Raw genomic sequence first — 22,848 nt, 5'->3', positions numbered from 1 at the left:
GGTGTTGCTGTTCTTGCCTCATTTTTCGCTTTCCTTTCTCTTCACCTTCAATTTGTAATAGAATTAAAAGGATCTTCAAAGTAGTGAATATGCAGTTTGTGGATGAATACAAAAAGGTGGACACCCCCACTCCCCACCCCCCCCCACCCCCCCAATATATAAGAAGAAAAGGTACTATATTTACAAAACTTAAGGCATTGCTTCAAGGCTGTAGGCCTGTGTAACTTGCCCCAAAAGAGACTCCGGGCTGGCAACTCCACCTGCATCCACTTGCATATTCAAACGGGGGTACAATATGCAGCTGATTTCCCAATTAAGCTTTCCCAACAAAGTAGTTTTATAATTTAGACAGACTCAAAAGTTTGAGACATGAATACATATTCATGAAGTACTAATAATCCTCCGTCTAGAACACGGCTTTTAGCTGCGAGCAGCTATGACTAGCTCACGCCTCGCTCGCCACACATCTGAGCTAGAACGTGAAGAGGAAGAAGTGGCTGGGGCCGGCAGATTGTGTTTTGCTGAGACAATAAATAATAATCGTATTCTGACTCAAGTGCCAAATGTATAGCGCTTAATTAGAGGTCAGTTGAGCATGTTCCTGCTCAGCTGTTCCACTCAGCAGTTAACGCCTGCCTTGCCGCCGGGCCCGGGCGGCGGGGACGCACCCGCACCCTCCCGCTGCCGGCCCGGCGCGGACCCCCACGTCGCCGCGGACCGCCGGGGGGCTCTGCCCGCGGGCTGGCCGCGCCGCTGCCCGACCCCTGGGAGGGGGAGCCCCCGCGGGCCACGCGCCGCCGCCGGGCCCCCGGGCTCCGCGCCCCGGCTGGGCGGGGGGGCACCGGCCGCGGGTCACGCAGCGCCCGCAGCGCCGGCCGGCCGCCCCGTGCCGCGGCGGGGAGCGGGGAGAGGGGAGCGGGGAGCGCGGAGCGCCGCCCGCCTGCGAGGGCGGTGCGGGGGGCGGGCGGCGCGCCCCTGGGCCGAGTCGGCGCCTCGTCCCGCCCGCCCGCAGTCCGCCCGGGGCCGGCGCACTGCCTCCCGCGGCACAGGGGCTGCGGCCGCTCTCCCCGCGGCGGCGGCGCCGCCATGGAGGGGCGCCCCGCACCCTAGAGCCGCTGCCCCCGGCCGCCCTGCCCTGCCCTGCCCTGCCCGGCGATGGGAGCCGGCCCGGCCGCGGCAGCTGCGGGCGGGACGCCGCTCCCCGCCGGGCGGACGCTGGCGGCGGCGAGGGGAGCCGAGCGCGGGCTGAGGAGGGCGCCGCGGGAGGCAGGTGCGGGCGGCCCCGCCACTCCTCGGGGCCAGGCCGGGGCGCGGCGGCGCGGGGAGCGGCGCCGGGCGGGCTGGGGGGGCTTCGGGGGGCCGGGCGGGCTGGGGGCACCTGGGGCGAGCCGACGGGCTGGGGGAGCGGGCGGGAGCCGGGCGGGCAGGGGGAGCGGGCGGGACGGCGGCCGGCGGCGGCTTTGGGACGGGGCGGAGGCGGCCGGGACGGCGGCGCTCGCTTGGGGGGCGCGGGCAGCGTGGCCGCCCCCGCTGTCCTTTCGCGGCCATCGCCCGCTCCCCGCCGGCGCGTCCCAGGGCCGGGCCAGCCCGCTGTCGCTGCCGCCGCCGGCACGGCACGGCACGGCACGGCACGGCGCTCCGGTGTCCCCGCCGTGCCCGGCGCTAGGCCGGCCTGCGCGGTGGGGGGCGCTCGGCCGAGCACACCCGCTCGGAACCCCCCTGCAGAAAAAAGCAGGGCAGCCTTTACCTTCCAGTCAGGTTTCCTTTGCTCCTTTGCCTTTCTAGATGCGCTCCCGTTCCTGTAGGGTCTTCGTTGCTTCACCTCGGACCTATGTGACTGCTGTGGAAGGATCATGACTGAAGTCCTCTTCTCTGCTGCTTTGAATGGAACTGAGCCCAACCTGTTATCCAGCAGCAGCTGGTCTGCAGGAAACACCACCACCAAGTGTTCCCTGACCAAAACTGGCTTCCAGTTCTATTACCTGCCCACCGTCTACATTCTGGTCTTCATCACTGGGTTTTTGGGCAACAGTGTGGCCATCTGGATGTTTGTCTTCCACATGAGGCCTTGGAGCGGCATCTCGGTTTACATGTTCAACTTGGCGCTGGCTGATTTCTTGTATGTCTTGACTCTGCCCGCCCTCATCTTTTACTACTTCAATAAAACAGACTGGATCTTCGGAGATATCATGTGCAAGCTGCAGAGGTTCATCTTCCACGTGAACCTGTACGGCAGTATTTTGTTTCTAACATGCATAAGCGTGCACAGGTACACGGGAGTGGTGCACCCCTTGAAGTCGCTGGGGAGGCTGAAGAAGAAGAACGCAGTGTACATCAGCACCCTGGTCTGGGTCATTGTGGTGGCTGTGATTTCTCCAATACTCTTCTACTCGGGAACAGGGATAAGAAAAAATAAAACCACGACGTGCTATGACACAACAGCTGATGATTACCTGAGAAGTTACTTCGTTTACAGCATGTGCACCACGGTGTTTATGTTCTGCATCCCTTTCATACTGATTCTTGGTTGCTATGGGCTCATTGTGAAAGCTTTGATTTACAAAGATTTGGACAATTCTCCTCTCAGGAGAAAGTCGATTTACCTGGTTATTATTGTGTTGACAGTCTTTGCTGTGTCTTATCTTCCCTTCCATGTGATGAAGACCTTAAATCTAAGAGCCAGAGTGGATTTTCAGACTCCACAAATGTGTGCCTTCAATGATAAGGTTTATGCCACTTACCAAGTGACGAGGGGTCTGGCCAGCCTTAACAGCTGCGTCGACCCTATTCTTTACTTTCTGGCAGGTGACACCTTTCGAAGGCGGCTTTCCAGGGCTACCAGGAAATCGTCCAGAAGAAGTGAACACAACGTGCAGTCCAAAAGCGAGGAAATGACTCTCAATATTTTATCAGAGTATAAACAGAATGGAGATACCAGTTTGTGAACAAAAGCAGAAGATTTGGGAACGGTTTGAAAATATCCACTTTGAGACAGTAGGACACTGTAGTGCTACAAGTGTGTGAGGAAAATCTACCAGCCTCTCAAATTCGGTTTAGGTAAAGCCTCATTTTCTGATCTTAGAAAAAGCTTAACAAAGTCAGTGGAAGAATTTTAATGGAGAATAACATGTCAAAATTCAGCTTTCCTTCTCCTTACAACATTCTCATTTCTTTCTGACTTGTGTCAGATAAAGTAAAATGAAGTAAATCCCCTGAAGGAGGAAAGCAATCCAAGTGCTTCTGTTTTAATGACTTAGTCTCCCACGTTCAGAAATGTTCTCCATCAGCCTCTCTTCAAAAACAGGAAATAAAAATAAGAAAGAGCAGTGTCTTCTCTTCTGAGGCTCAGTCCACATACCTAGCCTTTTGCTCACTTGCCATTGTAAACATGTATTTAAATCAAAGTCACGATGCAGTTGTCTCACCTTTACAGTTTTATTATTTCTTCATCTACTTCTAGTGTTGATGATTATTTGATAGTTCGGTAGCATTTATGATTCAGTCTTCTTTGAGTGCTGGTATTTCACAAAAGGGAGGCTTACTGATGTGTGCATGATTGTGCTTTCAGATTACGATGGTGGTTCATGAAAAATCTGGACCCCCCCTTAAAGGCAGATTGGCTTCCAGGTGAACTGACACCTCAGCCACTGGCAGACAGATAAGCAGGTCTCTCTAGGAGCCGGTGCAAGCAGGTGCCTCTTTTGCACATGCACACGTAGTGGTGCATTTTGTGAATGGATGTCAGCGTGCAAATGCGTGTGGAGGTGATTTGGTTCTGAGCAACTGACGGTCCGATCCTGCTGAGGAAAACCGGCATGTTGCCAGCCAGAGGAACTGTGGGACAGGGCTGAGCACGGACTGGGCTCACTTGGGGAGCGCCTGCGTGAGCCCTGCAGAGCCAGGGGTGAGCCGCCCTTCCCAAAGGCTGACCAACATCTTGCCGCAGTGCAAACACCCGACTGCTGGTGTTGGGAGCCTTGCTGGAGTTCTTTACGGGTAAAACATGAGAAATGTGTGTGCTGAAAACAACTTAACCTTTCAGACAAGTAAAAACTACAGTTGCTCGAGTTACCTGCATTTTCATTTGGTACAAGAATATTTCTATTCCTGGCAATCTTTAGTGATAACGCAGAGTTGTTTCCCAAGAAAATAATTATTAAAATGGGTAATATAGATGGATTATATTATATACACACACATACACACACTAATTGGGGGGAATTAGTTTTTTTTTACTGTGACAAATAAACTAATGTATTAACAAGATGTCGCAATATACTACAGACTAAATCCAGCCCTTTGTTATATATCTTCTCCAAATGTGGAATAGGTGATCCAAAATTAGCCAAACTGCAATATTGTGTAACACAAGAGCTAGTGATCAGAGCAGATGAAAGCTTACATGGGCAGTCTTACTCATTTCTCATATTTTTAAGAAATGTATTTGAAAATATTGTGTGCAAAAAATGGTATGAAAGCATGCTCTAAATTATAAATTCAGTGTACAAACTTACGTTCTATGTAATCCTGAGGGTGATTTTTAATAGATCTTTGTTCCTCCAGTCTTCATAGTAGGAGTAAAATATTTATATTTTACTCATTTCCAGTGATTGGTAACCAACAAGGATAGCTCTAGTTATTTTTTGACAACATTGTGAAGCAGCTTCTGTTCACACGTACAGCTTCTTAATCTGCAAAATCCCTATTTATTGAACTTATTTATTAGAAAACTAAATGTAAAGTATGTAAAGTGTGGTTCTCTGTGTTCTTATTCAGAATTGGGCATTAATGGAAAATTTAACAGCATGTTTCAATCACTGTAATACTGTGTCTTCTAACAGATCATTTTTATAATAAACTCAGTTCTACCCTGGCTATTCACTGTTGATATGTAACCCAGTGATAAATTAAACTACTGATTTATAGCCTAGAGATAAATTAGACTACTGCTTAGGAAGTAAGGCTTCTTAAAGCAATGTTGAGATCTCATTTAGTTCTATAAGATGAAAAATATGGAGGTAGTGAAGAAATCCCAACCAAGGGTCAATTGCTAATTAATCCCTACAGAGAAAGACTGTGGAAGAGCACAGCCTATTTATATCACCAGAGAATAAGCCTGATTCACAATAAATGACTTCTCCTATTATGTGATTATTTGAGACTTCATTCATTTGAGGCATGTCTTTTTTGGAATGGCAGATGAATTAAATGGAGGGAGAGCATAAAAATAGGATATTCTCAGAATCTGCTTCTGTAGGTTTAAAATCGTATTCATTTCCCAGTGTTTCGTGATCTGTTTCTCTCTTTCAGTTAGGAAATAAAATGTTCCACTAATTCGTGTCTGAAAAAAGATCCTAAACAGGCATAGCAGAATGTGAAACTGCACACCCAGGTTGGTCCTTATGTAGTTACTTACAGTCTTTTTGCAATGTGTCTCTTTAATATGGCACAGTTGGCTGACTGTGACGGTGCTTGTGAAATCCAAGTACAACACGCGCGGATGGGCGCAGCTCCAGCAGGCTGGGCATGTGGCAGGAGCCCTGCGCCCCGGGGAGGCACCTGCCAGGGCCACCACCTTCGGCAGCTCCCAGCAGCCGGGCCTCTCGTACATGGTCTTCCCCACGGTCTTCCGGGGCTTGAACACCTGCAAGGCTTTCGTGCTTTCCTCGTGAACCCGCTGAAAGCTCTCTGTTTCATCTTGCCTCGACAAAGAGAACTGTGCAATTGGCCAGATGATTCATCCAATTCGTTACTGAGGTCTGTTCTGATACTTGATTTAATGAAGATCACTTCTACTGATGATCAGCCACAGCAGGCATCTGTGCTTGGCATCTTCGCCTCACGGAAGCTACAGGAGCCTCCCACCGAACGCCGAGAAGGATCATTAAACACATTTTACACACAGTTTATTCTCCCATCTTTCAGATCCTCTGACCTGCAGAGCTAACACCTCAAACCGCGTCCTGCTGTGACGTGACTCCTTGCTGTACATGTACTGAGATGTCTCAGCCGCCTCTGAATCCAGCTGGAACTTGAAGCTGAGCCTCACAATGTCATGTGGAGTTCCTGCTCTTTTTTTTTAAGCATTGCTATGTTTGACGTGGGGTAGTCAAAACCACTGCAAAATCACACTGAATTCCTATGTCCTCCCACACGATTACTTTTTACCTGCAAGGTGACAGAATCCTGTCTGTCGGGCCATCCCAGCAGCGAGGAAGCTGGTTGGACAGGGGGGACTGGACGCCACTGGGACAGAACCCAAGCAGTGCTTCTCCAGGCAGTGCGATGGCTGGAGCCAGGAGCTCCTGGGGAGCCTGGCAAGTCTGCTGTTAAATATTTGCCTTTGGGCACTTAGCCTTGCTATATGTTTGTGGAAGACAGTACACCAACCTGAGGCCCAAGGTGATCCCTGTGTTTATCCATTAATCTCTGTGATGGGCAGAGCTTCCCTTCCCTAAGCTGCTTGGCTGGAGTTTCTTTCTGATCAATATGCAAAGAGAACGCAATCTCAGCTGCAGCCTTTGGGCTGCTAATTAATAATCAATGGTGATGATGGGTCATGTTTCTTAGGAATGAGCTTCAGCTCATTGTCTCACTACAGGAGGACAATCTAAAAGTTCCACCTTCCCTTGTTGTGCTGTATTAGCCTTCAACTAGCAAATGAGATTAAACATTTTATGATTTCATGGTCATGCTTCCAACCTATTCTTCCTCTGGGCATATTTGGGAATCTTTTAATAACTACAAACCATTCAGTGAAGACACCAAAAGGTTTGAAGTAAATAGCTATTTAAGAGCTTAAGTTTTGCCAAAAGAGTCTACAATGGTCAATGCTGAAACAAATTATTATTAATTAGCTATATTTTGCTTCCTCCAGCTCACAGTGTTATTTTTTTTCTCATTTATGCCCATTAACTCTTTAATGCAAGATGAAATCAGTATGAAACCTACGCATGATCTGCTGTCAGTTTGTGCATTTTCATAATACAGCACCATGGATTTTTTGTTTTAATCCGGTTCAAATGACACCAACTTAATGAAAAAATGAGCAGGTGAAGAGAACCATCAGCCTGACCATGCTTCCAGCAGAAGCTCGCACTGGATGCCTGGGTACACCGCCTGCCAGCCGAGCTCCCCAGAACCCCGCAGGAGGTGGCTGTGGGCTGTTTCGGTGACTGTGGGCCATTTTGGTGGCTCATGAGTGACTGCCACAGAACATCCCGCTGCCCTCCTGGTCACGCTTGAGGACAGATGCTGAAGGTTTGTTTCTGTAGCATGGAAACTGGACACCGTGTGAGCCCAAAGAGGGGTCGGGCCAAGTTTTCTTCAGCCTGGCCTCCTCTTCTTCGCTGAGGAAGGAGGAGGCGCAGGGTGCCCGGCCGAGCAGCAGGAGCCCTGGCAGCTGTGGGGCTCTGTCCGGCTGGAGCACCCGTTGCGCTAGTTCTGTGCCCAGGGCTGGGGCAGGGTGTGGGTGGGAGGGGGCTGTGCTTCCCCATCACCGCCCACAGAAAGCCCTGCCTGGAAAGTCAGGGCTGCAGCAGGTAAATGCACCCAGGGCTGCCAGGACACACAAAACCTGCTAATTGCCTTTCTGGGATGCTTTTTTTTCCTTCCTCATTACTAGTTTTTGTCTTTAGATTGGTCCAGAACAAAAACATTAATGCAGTCATATGTCTTAACACAGGTATTACTTATTTCTGTGATAAGCTTGTTATTTTTCAAGTTTGCACATTCGTATTTCTTTCCTGCAGTGGTTAGTCTTCACCTGTGGTAAACTTTTTGAAGGAGGCTATAGGCTTGAGGTTTGCTTTGCCTATGGAACATGCATGCCAAGCCCCTGCGCAGCTGTGTCCAACGAGGGCCAGCTGCACAGCAGGGCTGGGACCAGGGGAGCTGCGGGGGAGTGCTGGTCCTCGGGTGGAAGCTGGTTTAGACAGACACTAAAAGCCCTTAACTTTAAAACAACAAAACCCAACAACAGAGCAACCCACAGCTACAGCTGCTTGACTAGGACGGTTTCACCCCGCTTACATTTGCTGTATTATTTCTAACCTCAGATGCTCTGCGCTGAATCAGAATCTACTAGGGAATAGTATTTCTGGAGCCTAACTGTACTGGCACAATAATTTGAAATACTTTGAAGACATACAACTTGTGAATTAAAACCACCACTTATTTTGTGGCTGTGAATTGCAGTGTGTTTCAAGGATATACATGAAAATGTTTATTTTTCTATTGTACTGTGATTTTAATCTTGTTGAGTAAGTTCAATTTTTGTGCAAATACTAGTGAAATTTGACTGCAATATCTGCAGAGAGAGTGCTACTTGGTATTTAAGCTCAGGTTATGTAACTGCTTTAATTAAATAGTAGTAAAAAACCCTCCCCTTAGTTGTCTATAATTTTAACGAATAAAAAGATTTCGTTTTTTAATAAAGCATGAGGTTGTTTGCATGTACATTTACTGTTAGGCATGGCTTTTGAAGTTGTAACTATTTTTAGTGGCAGCAGAACTGCAGCCACAGAGTTACTGGCACTGTACCTAGCAACCTCACTTTGAAACTGCTCCAATAAAATTATGAAACGCTTTTTCTGCCTTTTGTATTATTGCAGTTAATTCATGCTTCCAGGTGATTCTTCAGGCAGTGATATGGACTTAAAAACAGATAACAAAAGGTTTGCAAAACATACAGAATTTAAAATCTTGGGAAGAACCAGGTGGATCAACTGAGAATCAAAAGGAGTGAGTAAATGAATGATGCTTTGTCCTCTCGGGTGCTAGGGGCCAGCACATCTGCGGGTGGGCGAGCTGCAGCTGGCAGGGGGCTGACCCCGTGTTCGGCTGGAGGGGCACCTGCTCCCAGGTCCCCTCTCCCTTTTCCTCAGCAGCTCCCTCTCGGCTGTGGGTATTTACTCATGCTATCACCCCACAGCCTGTGCAACTAACCTGACAGCCTGCAGTGCATCGCCTGGTCTGTACAGATCAAAAGCTACACCTGTCTGTACAGAATTTTTCTTTTTTCCTAATTGGCAATGGCTCCTGCACATTGATTTGATTTCGTTGCAGGATGCAGAGTGACTCTTCCTTCCCAAACAGCATAATGTCTTAAAAATAATTATTTAACCCCCTTTTTTATCCTCACCAGACAGTGTAGGCATTTCAGATTTTATGTCAACCTCTGTTTTCAAGCCATTGACTTGTTTCACTGCCTGCAGCTGCCCTAGCCTCAGACAGGGCAGTTTCATTCTGCTCCCCTCTTTATCCCTGTGGGACGGCCACAGCGCCCTGCAGCTGCTGGGAGAGCTCGAGCTGCTGGCACCTGTGCCCCTGCCGACTCTGCATCCTGGCTCTCCACAGCACCACGGCTGCTTCGGGGGACAGTTGCTGCCATCCTCCTCCCGTGCCAGCAGCCACGCGAGGCAGTACCCCGGCGCGCACACCAAGGCCACAGGCCCTCGGCCAGCGTTGCAAGGGGAGGCACAGACCGCTGCTGTCAAATACTTTGATCTTGCAAACTGAAAATACATGTGTGGGGTGCAGGGAGCAACTGGGGTGCAAACTGCAGCTACATGGGATATAATATATTGGTATTTCATTTATTTCATCTGCTTTATTTTAAGATTTATTTACCTCATTTTATTTTTTATTACTATTTATTTACCCCAGGGTTTTTTTCTCATTCTTGCTTTGATTTGTACTTCATGAAAATGTTTTAGCTTTGCTGTAATGTCCCTTCAATTGTAATGCTATTTTCTTATCAGCAAATGGATTCCATCTTCAACAAACAGCTCTGTTTCATGCCTTTCCAAAGTTCCCTTCCCCATCCAACACCTGCTAAGACCTGATGGCCTCTTCCAGCCTCAGCACAGAAGCCTTTAAAGACTCACCAAGTCTAGAAGCATTGGTGTTTGTAAAGCTCAGCTCTTGCTGGTTAAATTTAACATAAAGAGCAGCATACAGTGTATAAACACCATATTTTAATACTTGCACTGATTGTGCATTTGCTCCTGGCTTCCTTTAACATTGGCCTAAGTGTGCAGATGCTGTTTGTTGTCACCCTGGCAGATGTGAGGCACCACATGAATTTAGGGAATATTTGTTTATAAACTTCTTTTAAATTATCTTACAGCATTAAAAAATAGAAGACAAACCCGTGGCAACAGGCAAAGGGCTGAAGAGATAAGTAATGAATTAAATGGGGGTTTTCAAACTGTGCAGCTCAGGTTTCTGCTGCCAGCATCAGGCTCCCGCCTGTATGGCAGTGGGAGGGAGATGCTGGGAATGCTGCTGATACGGTTTGGACTGAATTCAGGCAGATTGGGCTGGGAGCAGGTCAGTGCTTGGAGACCACTGGGAGAAGTGACACATTCCCCTGGGTTTTACCCCAAATCATGGCCAGCAGTGCTGTGCGCAGCCAGTGCACAGCCCCACTGGCCCCGGTGGGATCCCAGCCCTGCTGCCCATTGCAGGCAGCCCCGCAGCCCTGCCTGCCCAAGGGTCGGGTGGGAGAGAGCCAGGGCTGTTTGGTACTGCTGAGGTTGAACCAACCGTGTCTGCTGGCAGAAATATAAATACCCAGAGACTCTCACAAGTTACATGGCAGCTGAGTGTGGGTGTCACAAATGCTAGCAGTGCCTCTGCATGAGGTACCAGGAGGACAGTGAAGCGCCGGGTGTATTTATAGCCCCTGGGGCATACACACCAGCATGGTGCTCCCTGGGAACGGCAGCACCCCTCTGCCTCTGATGTTCTTGCTCCCTCGCCAGGGTCATGGCAGCTGGTGCTGGGCCGCAGCCAGCAGGCAGGGGTCCTGAAACCTGGGCTTACACCAGACTGCCCAGCCAAGACTCAGGCAGCGATTCCCACAGGGAAACCCATAGCCAGGGTCCTGCACCTCTGCCTGTGCTTGCCCCACCACACTGCTGCCTGCCTGTGGGAGCATCCTGGAGCAATCACCAGAAACGCCACTCGTTTCAAGTGCTCGAAACACCATTTACCCTTCCTGGCATTCCCATACAGCCAAGGAACAGCAGTGCTATCTATGTAAATAATTCATAAAAGTCTTCTCTGATCAGTTTATGGCTCTTCCACAAAGAAGCTGCCCCGAACCCTGCTCCCTGAGTCTGCAGCAGTGACCTGGGGACAGACTGAAATCCAGCAGCAAGAGCCCTGCCACCCGCACAGACCCTGCCCAGCAGGGCGAGTGCCTCAGCTCCGTTTTACTCATGTTAAGAACCAAAGCCGGGCCTAGTACGTACCACCGGCCCTTGGCAGGACCACTTCCACACTTGCACCGTGTGAAGGAACACTGTGGCTGCAAGCCCACCACAGTGTGGGGCTGGGGTATCCCCTGCCTCTAGGTCACAGTCATGCAGGGCTTGTCCCCTGCCTGTGGGACACAGGGGTCTGCTGGCAGTGTGTGCTCTCGGACAGATTGTTCTCTGCAAAAGAGGTGTTGGGTGGTTAAAAATGCATTTCCTTCCACTGTGAATAACAGTGTTTTGTAGGAAACTGGTTTTTCTCCAAGACAGTGACAGAGAGGTGACCTGGCTACGAGCTGAGTGCCAGCTTAGCACAGCTGGGGTGAGAGGCGGCCGCTGGGGCAGTGGCAGTGCAGAGCTGGCACAGCATGGCCGACCTGGCCGGCGGCTCAGGAGAAAGCAGAGCTTTCTGAGCTGTAGAGTGGATAGCATTAGCTATAGGACGTCATTAAGCAGCATTAGTGTTACCGTGCTGAGGCCCTTGATCTCAGGCCACCCAAACAGACAGAAAGGACTGGCAGAGGTGGGGAAGGGACAACTCTGTGCACAGCTGAGCACCCTGAGGCGATGCGCTGGAGGCTTGGGGCACAGCCCTGCCACCGGTGGATGTGGACTCTCTCTCTCTGGGACCCAGCTGGGAGAAGCTCTTGGTTTTCTTTCCAAATATTATGCCATTATTAATTTCAGAATTAAAGAGTACTTTCAAGAAACTATGCAAGTATAATTCTTTACAGACTACTTGCATGGTAGAATTTGAATAACATATTTGAATAGCAATTTGAATAAACACCTGAGAAGTTCAGTCATACATGGAAAATAAATAAACTTTGCACTGTATAGCTGAAATTACTTGTTTGTTTGATATTACTGGGCCTTTCTTATGGTGGATTCACCAAACAACACTGCCGTTACGAGAGGCTGCTGCTGTTTCCTTAACGGCCCCAGACTCTCCCAAGGCAAGCAGTGCAGTGACCAGGGACAACTCCAGCACAACCCAACCCCTCCTGTGCTGAACTGGGACAGGGTCCGGACCTGCTGCCTCCCCCTTGCTGGGCAGGTGCCGCAGCTGCCGGAGCCGAGGGTGTTGGGCTCAGGCAACCCAAAGGTCATCTCTGCCCCTTTGAAGGTCGTGCCCAACATAGTGCTGTGCATGTCTGCCTGAAGAGAAGAAACAGCAACTCCTGTCCCCAGCTGCGTCTGTACCACAGGCACAGGGGATGGGCTTCTCTTGCCACACTGAGAAACTTTTTTCCCCACTGAGAAGGCTTCAGCAGCAGAGGGAAATCCTTGGACTAGCAGGTGCATTCAGAAACAGATTAACATGCAATGAAGTCATACAGAGTCTGTCTCAGCATACGGGCAGACCGACACAGCCCATGCAACCAGTAAAGGCAGTACATTGTGTGGATTTTGTTCATGCTCCAGGAGCATTGGGAATTAGTGCTGCTGCCACAGAGCACATCCTGGGGGGGAACATGCAGCCTCAGCAGGAAGCTTGGGACCAGCATGGGCTGGGATTATAAAATCCCAGTTAAAGATATTAAACGGCTTTGTGATATGGAAGGGACTGTACCTATGGATTTTAGTTTACAAAGTCAAACATAATTTTTGCAAAAAGAAATCACAAATTATCAGCCCCTTTGGATAATTCTGTAGGTTCTGGAGGAGCTGGCAGAGCCCGCAGGCAGGGGAGGCAGCGGGGCAGGTCGATGCCACTGTGAAGGGCACAGGTTGTGCTGACAAGGGGCAGGAGCCAGCACAGAACTGGGCGTGCAATCATGTAATTATTTTTTCCCCTGGCAACTCCCATTTCCCTGTTTTCTATTATATTCATTCCATAACCAGTGATGTCCTCTACTGCATACCTCCACGGCAGCTGCTCAGGGCAGCAGCACCAGGTGGGGACACCCAGCTGGAGCCCAGCTGCTGAATCAGCCCACCCCATCCCTGTCCCCATCCCCTCCTCATCCCGGCTGCCGGCTCTGTACAGGGCCCCCAGGACCTGCCCGGGCACAGCAGAGGCTGGGGTTTGCCTCTCCCTGCTCCCCTCAGCTGCAGTTAGGCAAATTCTACATGAAAAAATGGCCTTGCAGGGTTTTTGTAGCAATTACCAACACGGCGACAACGAGGCCAGATAAAAGCAGCATGCCCAGGCTCTGCCTGTGCTTTCTTTTGAGCTGCAGCTTTCATCTGCCTCAGCAATGTGTCAGGACACGTTTGGCACAAATAAAAAAGTTGTTGTTTAACATTCTTGTGTATTACTGAGTGGTGGCAGTGATGCTTCCTGTAAAACATATCTGCAAGTGTGGCAAAGCTGTTTGATATTACAGCCTTGTTTAAAACAGCGTTTAGATAGTAAAAGCAGTCATTTCCCTCCAACCCCATATACGAGCTACCCATTAAAATTCCTTCTCATGCTCTTGCACAAAGACTAATTTTGGCAAGAGACTGACTTGCCCTAGATTTTTAAAAGACAACTTGTTTTAAAACAAAGTCCTTCGGGGAAAGGAGAGAACTGGGAGAAGGACTGCTTCCTCTCCCTGACTGTGCCAGTCCAGCAGCAGCTCTGATACCCCCAGGCTCCATGACCCCCCATCCTGACACCTGCTGGCCCCAACACCTCCCATCCTGTCATGCCCTGGCCCCATCACCCCGTAGCCCATCACCCCCCTTCCCATCATTCTCCATCCCATCACCCCTGTATCCCATCATCCGCCAGCCCAGATGGGGGCAGCAGCATTCTCCCCCCACATTGAGGGGGCTCCCAGCCCCACAGAGGGTGCTGAAGGGGAGCAGGAGCTTCAGAGACCGAGCAGGAATTGCTGGGGGAAGACTGAAAGGCTGTCGTTCACCTTGACACTTACACACTAAAAATAAAGTTTTCAGTGTTAAATGCTTTTTTAAAAAAAGTGCCAATAGTCAGATATTACTTAGGGGACTCAATTCAGAGTAAAAGCTCTGGTTTCATAAGCTGGCTCTTGCTGCCATCAGAATAGTTTTTCACTGAAAGTCTTTTATTTCTAAGTTGTTTCTTCCCCTTCAGACACTGTTCAAAATGTCACTCGGCAGTGACAATGGAGCACAGCAAAAATCAAAAGAAAAATGACCTACAGGTATCCAATGTAACACCACAGAAAATAGGTGCAGAGACCCATAAAGGCAAATTAACAACAAATTAACCTCACTTCAAGCAGATGGAGAAGGCTGACTTGACTGTTTGGATGCAATTCAATGAAAATGTTCTCTAGCCTTCCCTTTCTGCAAATAAATCTGCAAAGAAAAACATTTCTCTTTGCTGTTTGCTGGCAGGACTAGTATCATACCATCAATACCTAGCATTGCTAAGGCCAGCTTTCTATGTGATTCTCAATAAGTACACAGAAAAGCTGCTTTGGCTGGCTGTGGGATCATCAGCAGGGTACTAGGATGAAAGGAGGTTAAATAGCATTGAATGCTAACAAATACCAATGAGTACTATCCCCTGTTGCAACACAAGCAAGCTATCAGGCTGCAACAACGGCTTTATCTTCAGTCTACTGCCCATACTGCTTGTCCTTCATCCAGCAGTCAAACCACACTACCCCTCATCTGCCCAACCACCTCCTCCACACTCCTCAGGGCTATTTAACTACTTAGCAGGAACGAGCTACAGCTGCACATCATCCATGTCAATCAACCCACTGCCCTTGAAGCAAGGCCACAGCTGCATGTTATCAATGTTAATTAACCCACTGCTTTCATTCCTCTACAATCCCCCAGTAAATGGCTGCATCAGCGGTTGCCCTCGCTGGACTCACATAAGGAGGTAGACCTGAATTTTTGGCTGGCAGCCCTCTGCAGCCCTCCCATCCCTGGCCAAGGGATGGCTCCACAGCGGGATATTGCCTTTCCAACCTCCCTGCAGGAGCCCTGCCGCAGCCGGGGCCGGAGCCCAGCGCGGCAGCACACACCTCCCTGCTCCCTGCCACCAGCTGACATTCACCCCATCGCTCACACTGGGCTCCGGCAGCAAGCAGCTCCCTGGCTGCTGACACTGGCGGAGAGGCTCCAGGTTGGCTTCGTGGCCCCAGCATGCAGCCCTCAACCTTCATCAGAGGGTTTGGTCACCGGCTCTGCTCATTTAAGCTCTCCTGCAACTGATACTGGAAGGGATGACTCAGCCCTAAGTATAGTTGTCTGCACCCGAAATAGAGGCGAGCCCTGCCGCCGCTGGCCATCAGCCCCCTACAGCCCCCTAACGACCCCTAAAGCAGCAGGAGCCGAAGGGGCGATGCAGAGCAGCAGACCCCGGGCAGCGTCAGCTCTTCACCTGCCAAGGAAAAATCACCAGCCAGGGTTCAAATTAAACCTTTGGAAATTAATTCACTTTCCTTCCCAGAATTGCACGGCTACTTCGTGTTTTTATAGAAACAAAAGCTTTTGGTTGCTGCTTTTCTTAATCAATTTACACTAACCAGAGAGCTTATGAATAGGATCAATTTACACTGCACCTAAAAATACACCATCAACTGCATACATACATATATGAGAGGCAGTATGTGTGTGCATAACTACGTGCATGTGCCTCAAAAACACTAAGATCCAATTGTAATTTATACTATTTTTTCCACTTTAAATGACACATTTGAAATTGCTTACGGCAATACCCAGCCATGTGGGGGGAGAAGTTTTACAGCTTCAGAGATGGTTCCTACCACCCTCGTTTGACAGGGACTGGAGCAGCAGGTACTACTAACAGCACGTTCCATCAAAGCCCTGTGCTCCGCCTGGGGCTCGGGGCTGTGGCCCTGGGAAGCTGCAGCAGCCGGGAGCACATGGCAGTGAACCCACCCGCAGAACAGCCCCTTCCCCAAGGGTCTGGCATCCCAGTGACCAGCCTGCTTTAATGTGGCCCCTGCACAGTTACCATAGCGTTTATAGCATTTCAAAGCCAGAAATTCCCGACACTTCGCTGTAAAGGCAAATGGTGATTTTGTGGTTTTCCCAGCATGCCATGAAGCCCCTCCATGCTCATAAGAGTCGGAAGCAGATCTAGAAGCACTGGTAAGTCCCCACTGATGGGAGATCTCCAGAAGGAGCTGGAGCCACTCAGCCCCGTCATCCTTTCCATCAGCAGCTGACGCCAAGAAGATGAGGGGCTGCGTTCCAGCCTTTGCCTCTTAGACTGAAACTTTTAAAATACCAAACAAAAGAATTTGCCTCAGGCTGAGATAAACTTAAACTGAACTGTGACAGAGTCTGCCCCAGCAAACCCCAGAAATAATTGGCAGATTGTGAGAAGCTCCTGCACCTGCTTGGCGCGACCCCGGCGCTGCAGCCGAGGGCTGGCTGCACCGCTGCCTTGCCTGCCCCACTGCTCTGTTACGCCGGATGGCAGCTAGTGAGTACAAACCTTGGGCTTAATTACTGTGTTATGACTAACCTTGCTGTCATCACTACCTGTAATTAAACACCAGATTTAATTTCTAAAGCTAGGCAGGTGAGATGGCAGGAACAGAGGCCGCCTGGAAGAGCCTTACCGGGGTGTGGTGCTCCCCAGCGGTTCGGGAGCTGCTTCCAGCAGCAGCTGCTGCCCCACCAAGGGGCGTGCAGGGCGGGCTGAGCCTTCGGGGCTCAGGCAGGCTGCAGCCCCTGGCCAACTGCCCTGGCATGCTCTGTACTGGGCTGACAGGAGGGAAGAGACTCAGCCCGGTGCTGGGAGGGAAAAGGATTAAGGAAGTAGAATTCAGATGGCTTTAGCCAAAATGAGGACAGCAGATTGATTTTAGCATGGCCAAGTGCAGTGAATTAGGAATTTTCTACAGTTTTTCTCTATCTTTTGAGATACCCTCATCCCACTCCATGTTGCCAAAGCAGTAGCCCCTTGGTTTGCCCATGTCAGTGCCTCTCGGGCTGGATGTGCTGCACCTCACCTGCAGCAGCAAGGCACCTTCTCAGCACAAGGCATTAAGGAGTCACAGGATGCTGGGGCTGAACTGGGCTGTGCACCCCCATAAATTGCCCAGGATGCTGGAGCTAACCCAGTCGTGCACCTCCAGAAATCCCTGGGATGACAGGCTGATCTAGGCTGTGCACCCCCAGAAATCCCACGAGGCACTATATTGAACTGGCTGTGCACCCCCGAACTCCCTGGCTAAGAGCTGAAGCAGCATGCATGCTGGGCCGGTGCTCCTTGAGAAGCTTTTGCTCTTTTTCCCTAGTAATTCTTTTAAGGGTATAAATATGCATATGAGATCACTCAAAATGAGTCATATTTCAGTGTCATCTAATTATTAGTTACATTATATATTTGTCAGCTCATATTGTAAACAGTTACTTTATATAACATATGGAGAAGTGTGTCAGGCTGCCAGTGGTTTTCAAGATCTCTGCTTTGAAAATGATTTGAGTGTGATGCTCGTTTTCATCAACTCCAAACCTGTAAAGTTGTTAACACGTTTTATCTGGTAAAATGAGGTGTAATGCAGATGCAGTTGTCATGAAACCTTTTGAACTACCCTCTCTGTGTGAAGGAGATCAGTCCCCAGGTGCCTAATGCTCTTGCTTGCACTGATGATGTGATCTAAAGAAAAGCAAACAGCAACCAAACAAAGGAAAAAATGCTTCCTGGAACACTGTTCAGTTTTATGCAGGAAGCATGTGGCAGGGCTGGCGCCACTTCCCCTCCCATAGATCTGCTTGGACCTTTGCTTGCAAACTATCAGCGGATCCCGAAGACTCCCGCTTTCCTTACAGGCTGCAATTTGTCTTTTGCAGACTTTTATGTAAACATATGTAGGTGCAATCTGGAGATGTGCCTTTCCAGGTACCAGGCAAGGAGGGTCACTCCAAACCACGCAGGCAGGGGCAGTGGTAGATTGCCCACTGCCATGCACCATGCACCATCACGTGCGGGCAGCTGAGAGCAACTCAAATCTCTGGCAAGGCAGGAGAGCAGCATTCTGGTTCCACTGTGAGAAAGGACGTGGGGTTTGTGGTGTGCAGCTGAACATAACGCTCATTGTCTGTCACTGCCTGTGAGCAGGCGGGCACCCACACGCGTCTCCGGAGCCACCAGCCCTGCTCCCGTCACAGTGATGCACATGGGTGCTGCAGGACAGACCAGGTCTGGCCTCCTGGCCCTGGAGCTCAAACACTGAACTCCTCCACTGCCCTCACGCTGCGCAGGTGGGCACTTGCCAAGCCAGCCCCTCTGCCATCTGGTTCTGTTCTGCGGCTGCTCAGACCAGCCTCAGCAGCAGCACTGAGGCACAGCCCAGATCCCAGCTCACTCCCACGGCTGGGCTCAGCGGCGGCAAACTCAGCAGAACTGCGCTGGCTACTGGCACCCACGGCACTGCCTGGGTGGGTGCTTGTCGGGTGGGAGCGGGCTGGCGAGGGCTGCGGCACAGGGTCTGTGCAGCACAGCCCGGCATGCAGCTGTGCTCGCCAGCCGCTTTTAGCCAGCACGAGTTTATCCTGAGCCCCATGGAGAAGAAAGCAGCCTTGTTCGAGGAGAGAGCTGTGCTGTGAGACTTTGTCCCCATTCATGCTCGTGCTGGCAGAGGACGTCAGGCAGCCCAGGGCCTTGCCCTTCCTCCCAGCCACCCGCACACCAGGCCCTGCCCACAGGGACAGTGACCGCAGGGACTGGGGAGGGAGAAGGTGGTGGTGGAAGAAAAGAAGCTTGTCAGGGCTTTTGGTGGCTGTGTGATGCACGTCATGGATTTTATTTTGCAGAACTTGTGCCATGAGTTCAGCACACACACATGCAAGGTGCACACAGAGCACACACAGTGCACAAACATGCCCAGCACATGGGGAAGGGAAGGGAAGGGAAGGGAAGGGAAGGGAATTTAGCCCCTCCGCTGGGTCAGAGGCAGCAGCACTCAGAGTGCCCGTGGGGTCTGGAGCACAGCCGTGGCACCAGGTACAGGCACTGCCCTGGCCAGGGACTGCAGGGACAGGATGTGTCCCCCAACCCCTCCTCAAGCCCAGCCAAGGCACCCACCCTCACAAGAAGGAGAAGCTGCGCAGGAGAGGCTCTAGGGATGGCACAGACACTGCAAGTGCTCCAACGGGCTTTGGTGTCACTGGCAAGGGGCCTTTCTGGCTTGGGAAAGGGAAAGACCACAGCTCTTATTTCCCCTCAGACTTCTGGGCTATTTTAAAATAATAAAAGCAGTTCTGCTCTGTCCCAGTGCAAGTCAGCACTGCAATTACTCAATCACCGGGGAAGCTGGGATGCTGAGAGACAAGCGGCACGCGCTCTGACGAGCTGCTCTCAGCCTTTTCCTGGTGACTTGATGTCTCGTGTCTTGCAGGGAGAGATGTGTGCTATTATTTCAACTTTGTTTTGACCGATGATGAGAGGGAAGGGAGTGCTGGAGACTGCTGGCATTGTTTGGTTCAAGTAACTTCAGGAGAACTTCTTGCTTGTCTTTGCTCACATAATGCTCCGTGGAGCTTCATTAACTGTCCCCTGTGCATCTGGCACACCAGGAGCTGTTTTCTGGGGAAGTGGCACAGCCAGGTGGGTGGCAGCAACACCTCCTGAGAGGTACCGAAGCTTTGGCACTGGCATTTCCCTCTGCGAAATACCTCAAAGCCTCGCTGGTTACTCCCTGCCTCTCCCCAGCCACCACCAGTTTTTCAGTTTCTCTGGTCACTGTTGTATCCCAGTGTCAGTGCCTCTAGCTCCCACTTGTCCTCCCCAGCCCTCCCCTGGGCTTAGGGACAGTGCCACCGAGAGAGAAGGGGATGAGGAGTGATGGAGATGCCCCAAACTGCGTGGGAAGTCTGTGGAGCAGCAAAGCACTGAGTCAAAAGCACTAACCACTGCATCAGCTCTCAGCCAGGCTGGAACTATAAAAGCCACTTAACTGGTATATAAACTTTCTCCAACAAATTTAATACATTTGTCTCATTGCCGAGTGACCATTAAATGGACACAGTCCAAACCTCACATTAGCACGCCCCAGCCAGCGAGTCGCAGTGTAGTTGAGGGCAGCTGGAGAGAAGGGGTGCTAGCTCCAGCCCTGCCTGTTTGCGCTGCAGCCTCTCCAGCTCAGGTATGCAAGCGGCTGGTAGACAGACCACATTCATCATGTGGGAGTAGGGGCACAGTCTCCCAGTCAACAGCTTCAAGATGATAACACAAGGCCTGGTTTGGCCAGGCAGCACTGGCGATGGTAGAAACATAGAATCACAGAATCCTTTAGGTTGGAAAAGACATTTAAGATCATCAAGTCCCAAAGCCTGGGGCACCAGCACAGCCCTCCGATCCCCCAGCACTCTCAGCACAAGCAGTGATGCTAAAGGCAATGTCAACAGACAGCTCTTGCTACTGCATAAGGTAACATGCTTTGGACAAATCCTGTCACAGCTCCTGGAAAATAAGCAGGGAGATGAGGTGAGAATGAGAAGTGAGAACCACTGGCATGCCCTGGGAGAGCTGGGGCAGGAGCAGCCCCGTGCCCAGCCGGCATCCACCGCTGCCTGACCCTTCCCTTCCACACCACTTCTGCTCCCAGCATGATTCACCTCAGCTACAAACTCTCCATAGAGATTTCAAATCAGTGATAACATGGGCTGAAGCATATTCCCAGTTGGCAGTGTGACAGAGGAGCTGCATTATCTTTCCTGGCTGCACTTTCAGCTCAGGCAGCGAAGCGTAAGCCAGCAGGCACCCCCCCACCAGCGCTCCCCACTTTCCCAGCCTCCCTTCAAACGCCTTCCCAAGCCCCGCTGCTGCCACCGCTCCAGAGCTATATTTAGCCACTGGCTGTCGCGCTCCCTCATAATTGTCTGGGTTAAAACACTCAGTAAGATTTCACAGCTAGGCTTAACAAATGTGGTTACTACCTTTTGCACGGCCATTTGTTAGAAATGCTGGCGAGCAGTGGCAGGAGGCTGGCACACGCGTGCCCTCTTCTGCCCCCCAAGAGCAGCAGAGGCTTCAAGCCCTGCTGGCTGCCGGCGGCTGGGGGCTGCCTCTGCTGTGGGCAGCTCCTCCATGGCCAGCAGAGGAAAACAAAAAGCTGTGATCTTTCTTGATGGTCTTGGTAGTGGGTGGAAGAGCTCTACATGGCTGAAAACTGCCCTAGACAGTCCCTGAATCAAAGCTGCTTTGTATGAGATACTGACGAGGTAGGGAAGGCTTGTGCAGGTGGAAGCCAGAGCTCCCTCTGCAGCTCTGAGACACGACATTTCTCCTGTACCAACCTGCCAACTCCACCACCACCCTGGTGCTCCAGCAGAACCCGGTGCCACTGGCAGGGTTACAGAGCTGAAGCTGAAGGCAGCTCGTCTTCAGCCACCCCAAAAGCACAGAGCCGGGTCCCCTCTCCTGGCAATGCACTGCATTATCCAGAGGGGCATCCCTGGCCTGGGGCTGCCAAGTCCCCTAAGATGCCCACTCATGTCACCGCAGGGTTAGTTCAGGGTGAACTGGCAGCAGGACCCCCGCTTGCCCCCGGCATGGCTGCCTCCGGTCACTCAGGAAGGGCACGGCCCTTGGACAGGTCCCGCACCCAGCAACACCAGCCAGCCGCACACCAGTAATGATTATTGCTGAGCAAATGTCCTTTGTGCTTCCAGCATTTAGCACTAACCTGGCACTTGGTGAGCATCAAACAGAGCCAGAGACACACAGACAGTTGATTTCCTGCAAAACACGAAGGTATGGCTGTCCCATGGTCATGGCCATTGACTCTAAGGCTCACATTTGGAAAGGGTATATAAATAGTGATACAAGTGTGTTCTCCATTTTCAAAGTTTAAAAAAAATAATAAAAAAAACCCCTAAAGGTATTTATTCAGCAAGGACTTAACTGAAGCAGAGACGATTATGTGCAATCCACTGCTTTTCCAACTACTTAATTAGAAACAGGACACTGTAGGAAATTATCATACCACATAATTTCAGTAAAAAGCTTTTCAATAAAAAGATTAAACATGTCTATAATGTGTGAAGATATGAGCAGGTTATAATTTCTATTGACCTCACCTCAGCAGCAGCACTTAATTGATGTCAGGGTCTTTGTCTGCTTGTTCAAGTTAATCAGCATCCTTGGTCCTCCAAAGACCACATTTGCAAACCTCCCAAGGAAGCAGGAATCCTTCTGGTGTTTTTTCCTCTCTTTTCTTCAACACGTTTCTCCGAAATGCTGGCATCTCTGGCTCTGCCAGGGGCACTCACTGACTGTGTTTTTAAAATAAAACACTAAAATAGCTGCTCAGAGCCACCTCCTGCCACTTGTGTTTCCCAGCCACTTGCAGCACATTCGTTTTTTCTGGAAATGTGATTTTACACTTTCAGGAGTGAGCTGCTCCTGAGTAGGCTGCAGGTGTCACGCAGGGTTTTTTCCACACTGCACATGCCAGCCCAGGCAGACTGTCCTCGCTGGGGCTGGGATGCCCGGGGTGGGATGGCCTCCAGTCCTGAGTGTGGGGTCCCAGACCCACACAGCCCCTGGCCCTCATCACACCCTGCTGCTGCAGCACACCCCCTAGGCCTGGCACCCCAGCGAGGGGCTGGCGGCTGACCTCGTGCTTTTATAGATATGCACATATGGAGGGTTATAATTGCACCAGGAGCCGGGTATGCA

At 50.7% G+C, this 22,848-nt stretch overlaps 1 protein-coding gene across 2 annotated transcripts; it reads left to right on the top strand.

Moving 5' to 3' along the window:
• Positions 1–1,025: 1,025 nt before the first annotated feature.
• P2RY1 (purinergic receptor P2Y1) lies at positions 1,026–4,877 on the top strand. Of its 2 annotated transcripts, XR_005107299.1 has the most exons (3): positions 1,026–1,270; positions 1,786–3,057; positions 3,569–4,877. XR_005107299.1 is itself a non-coding variant. In XM_037407223.1 (2 exons), exon 2 carries the CDS (start codon positions 1,854–1,856, stop codon positions 2,943–2,945), a length of 1,092 nt encoding a protein of 363 aa, XP_037263120.1. In that variant the 5' UTR covers positions 1,026–1,270; positions 1,786–1,853; the 3' UTR covers positions 2,946–4,877. The 2 variants fall into 2 exon arrangements, 1 of the variants encoding a protein (XP_037263120.1); XM_037407223.1 differs by having other exon boundaries at positions 1,786–4,877.
• Positions 4,878–22,848: the final 17,971 nt, after the last annotated feature.

The sequence above is a fragment of the Falco rusticolus genome, chromosome 13 (genome assembly GCF_015220075.1).
Source record: "Falco rusticolus isolate bFalRus1 chromosome 13, bFalRus1.pri, whole genome shotgun sequence".
NCBI lineage: Eukaryota > Metazoa > Chordata > Aves > Falconiformes > Falconidae > Falco > Falco rusticolus.
Note: the sequence above shows the minus strand (reverse complement) of the source record. Positions and strands in the feature narration are given on the sequence as shown.

Excerpts from the sequence above, each read along its gene's own strand:
- P2RY1 (XM_037407223.1), top strand. The coding sequence starts at position 1,854 with ATGACTGAAGTCCTCTTCTCTGCTGCTTTGAATGGAACTGAGCCCAAC.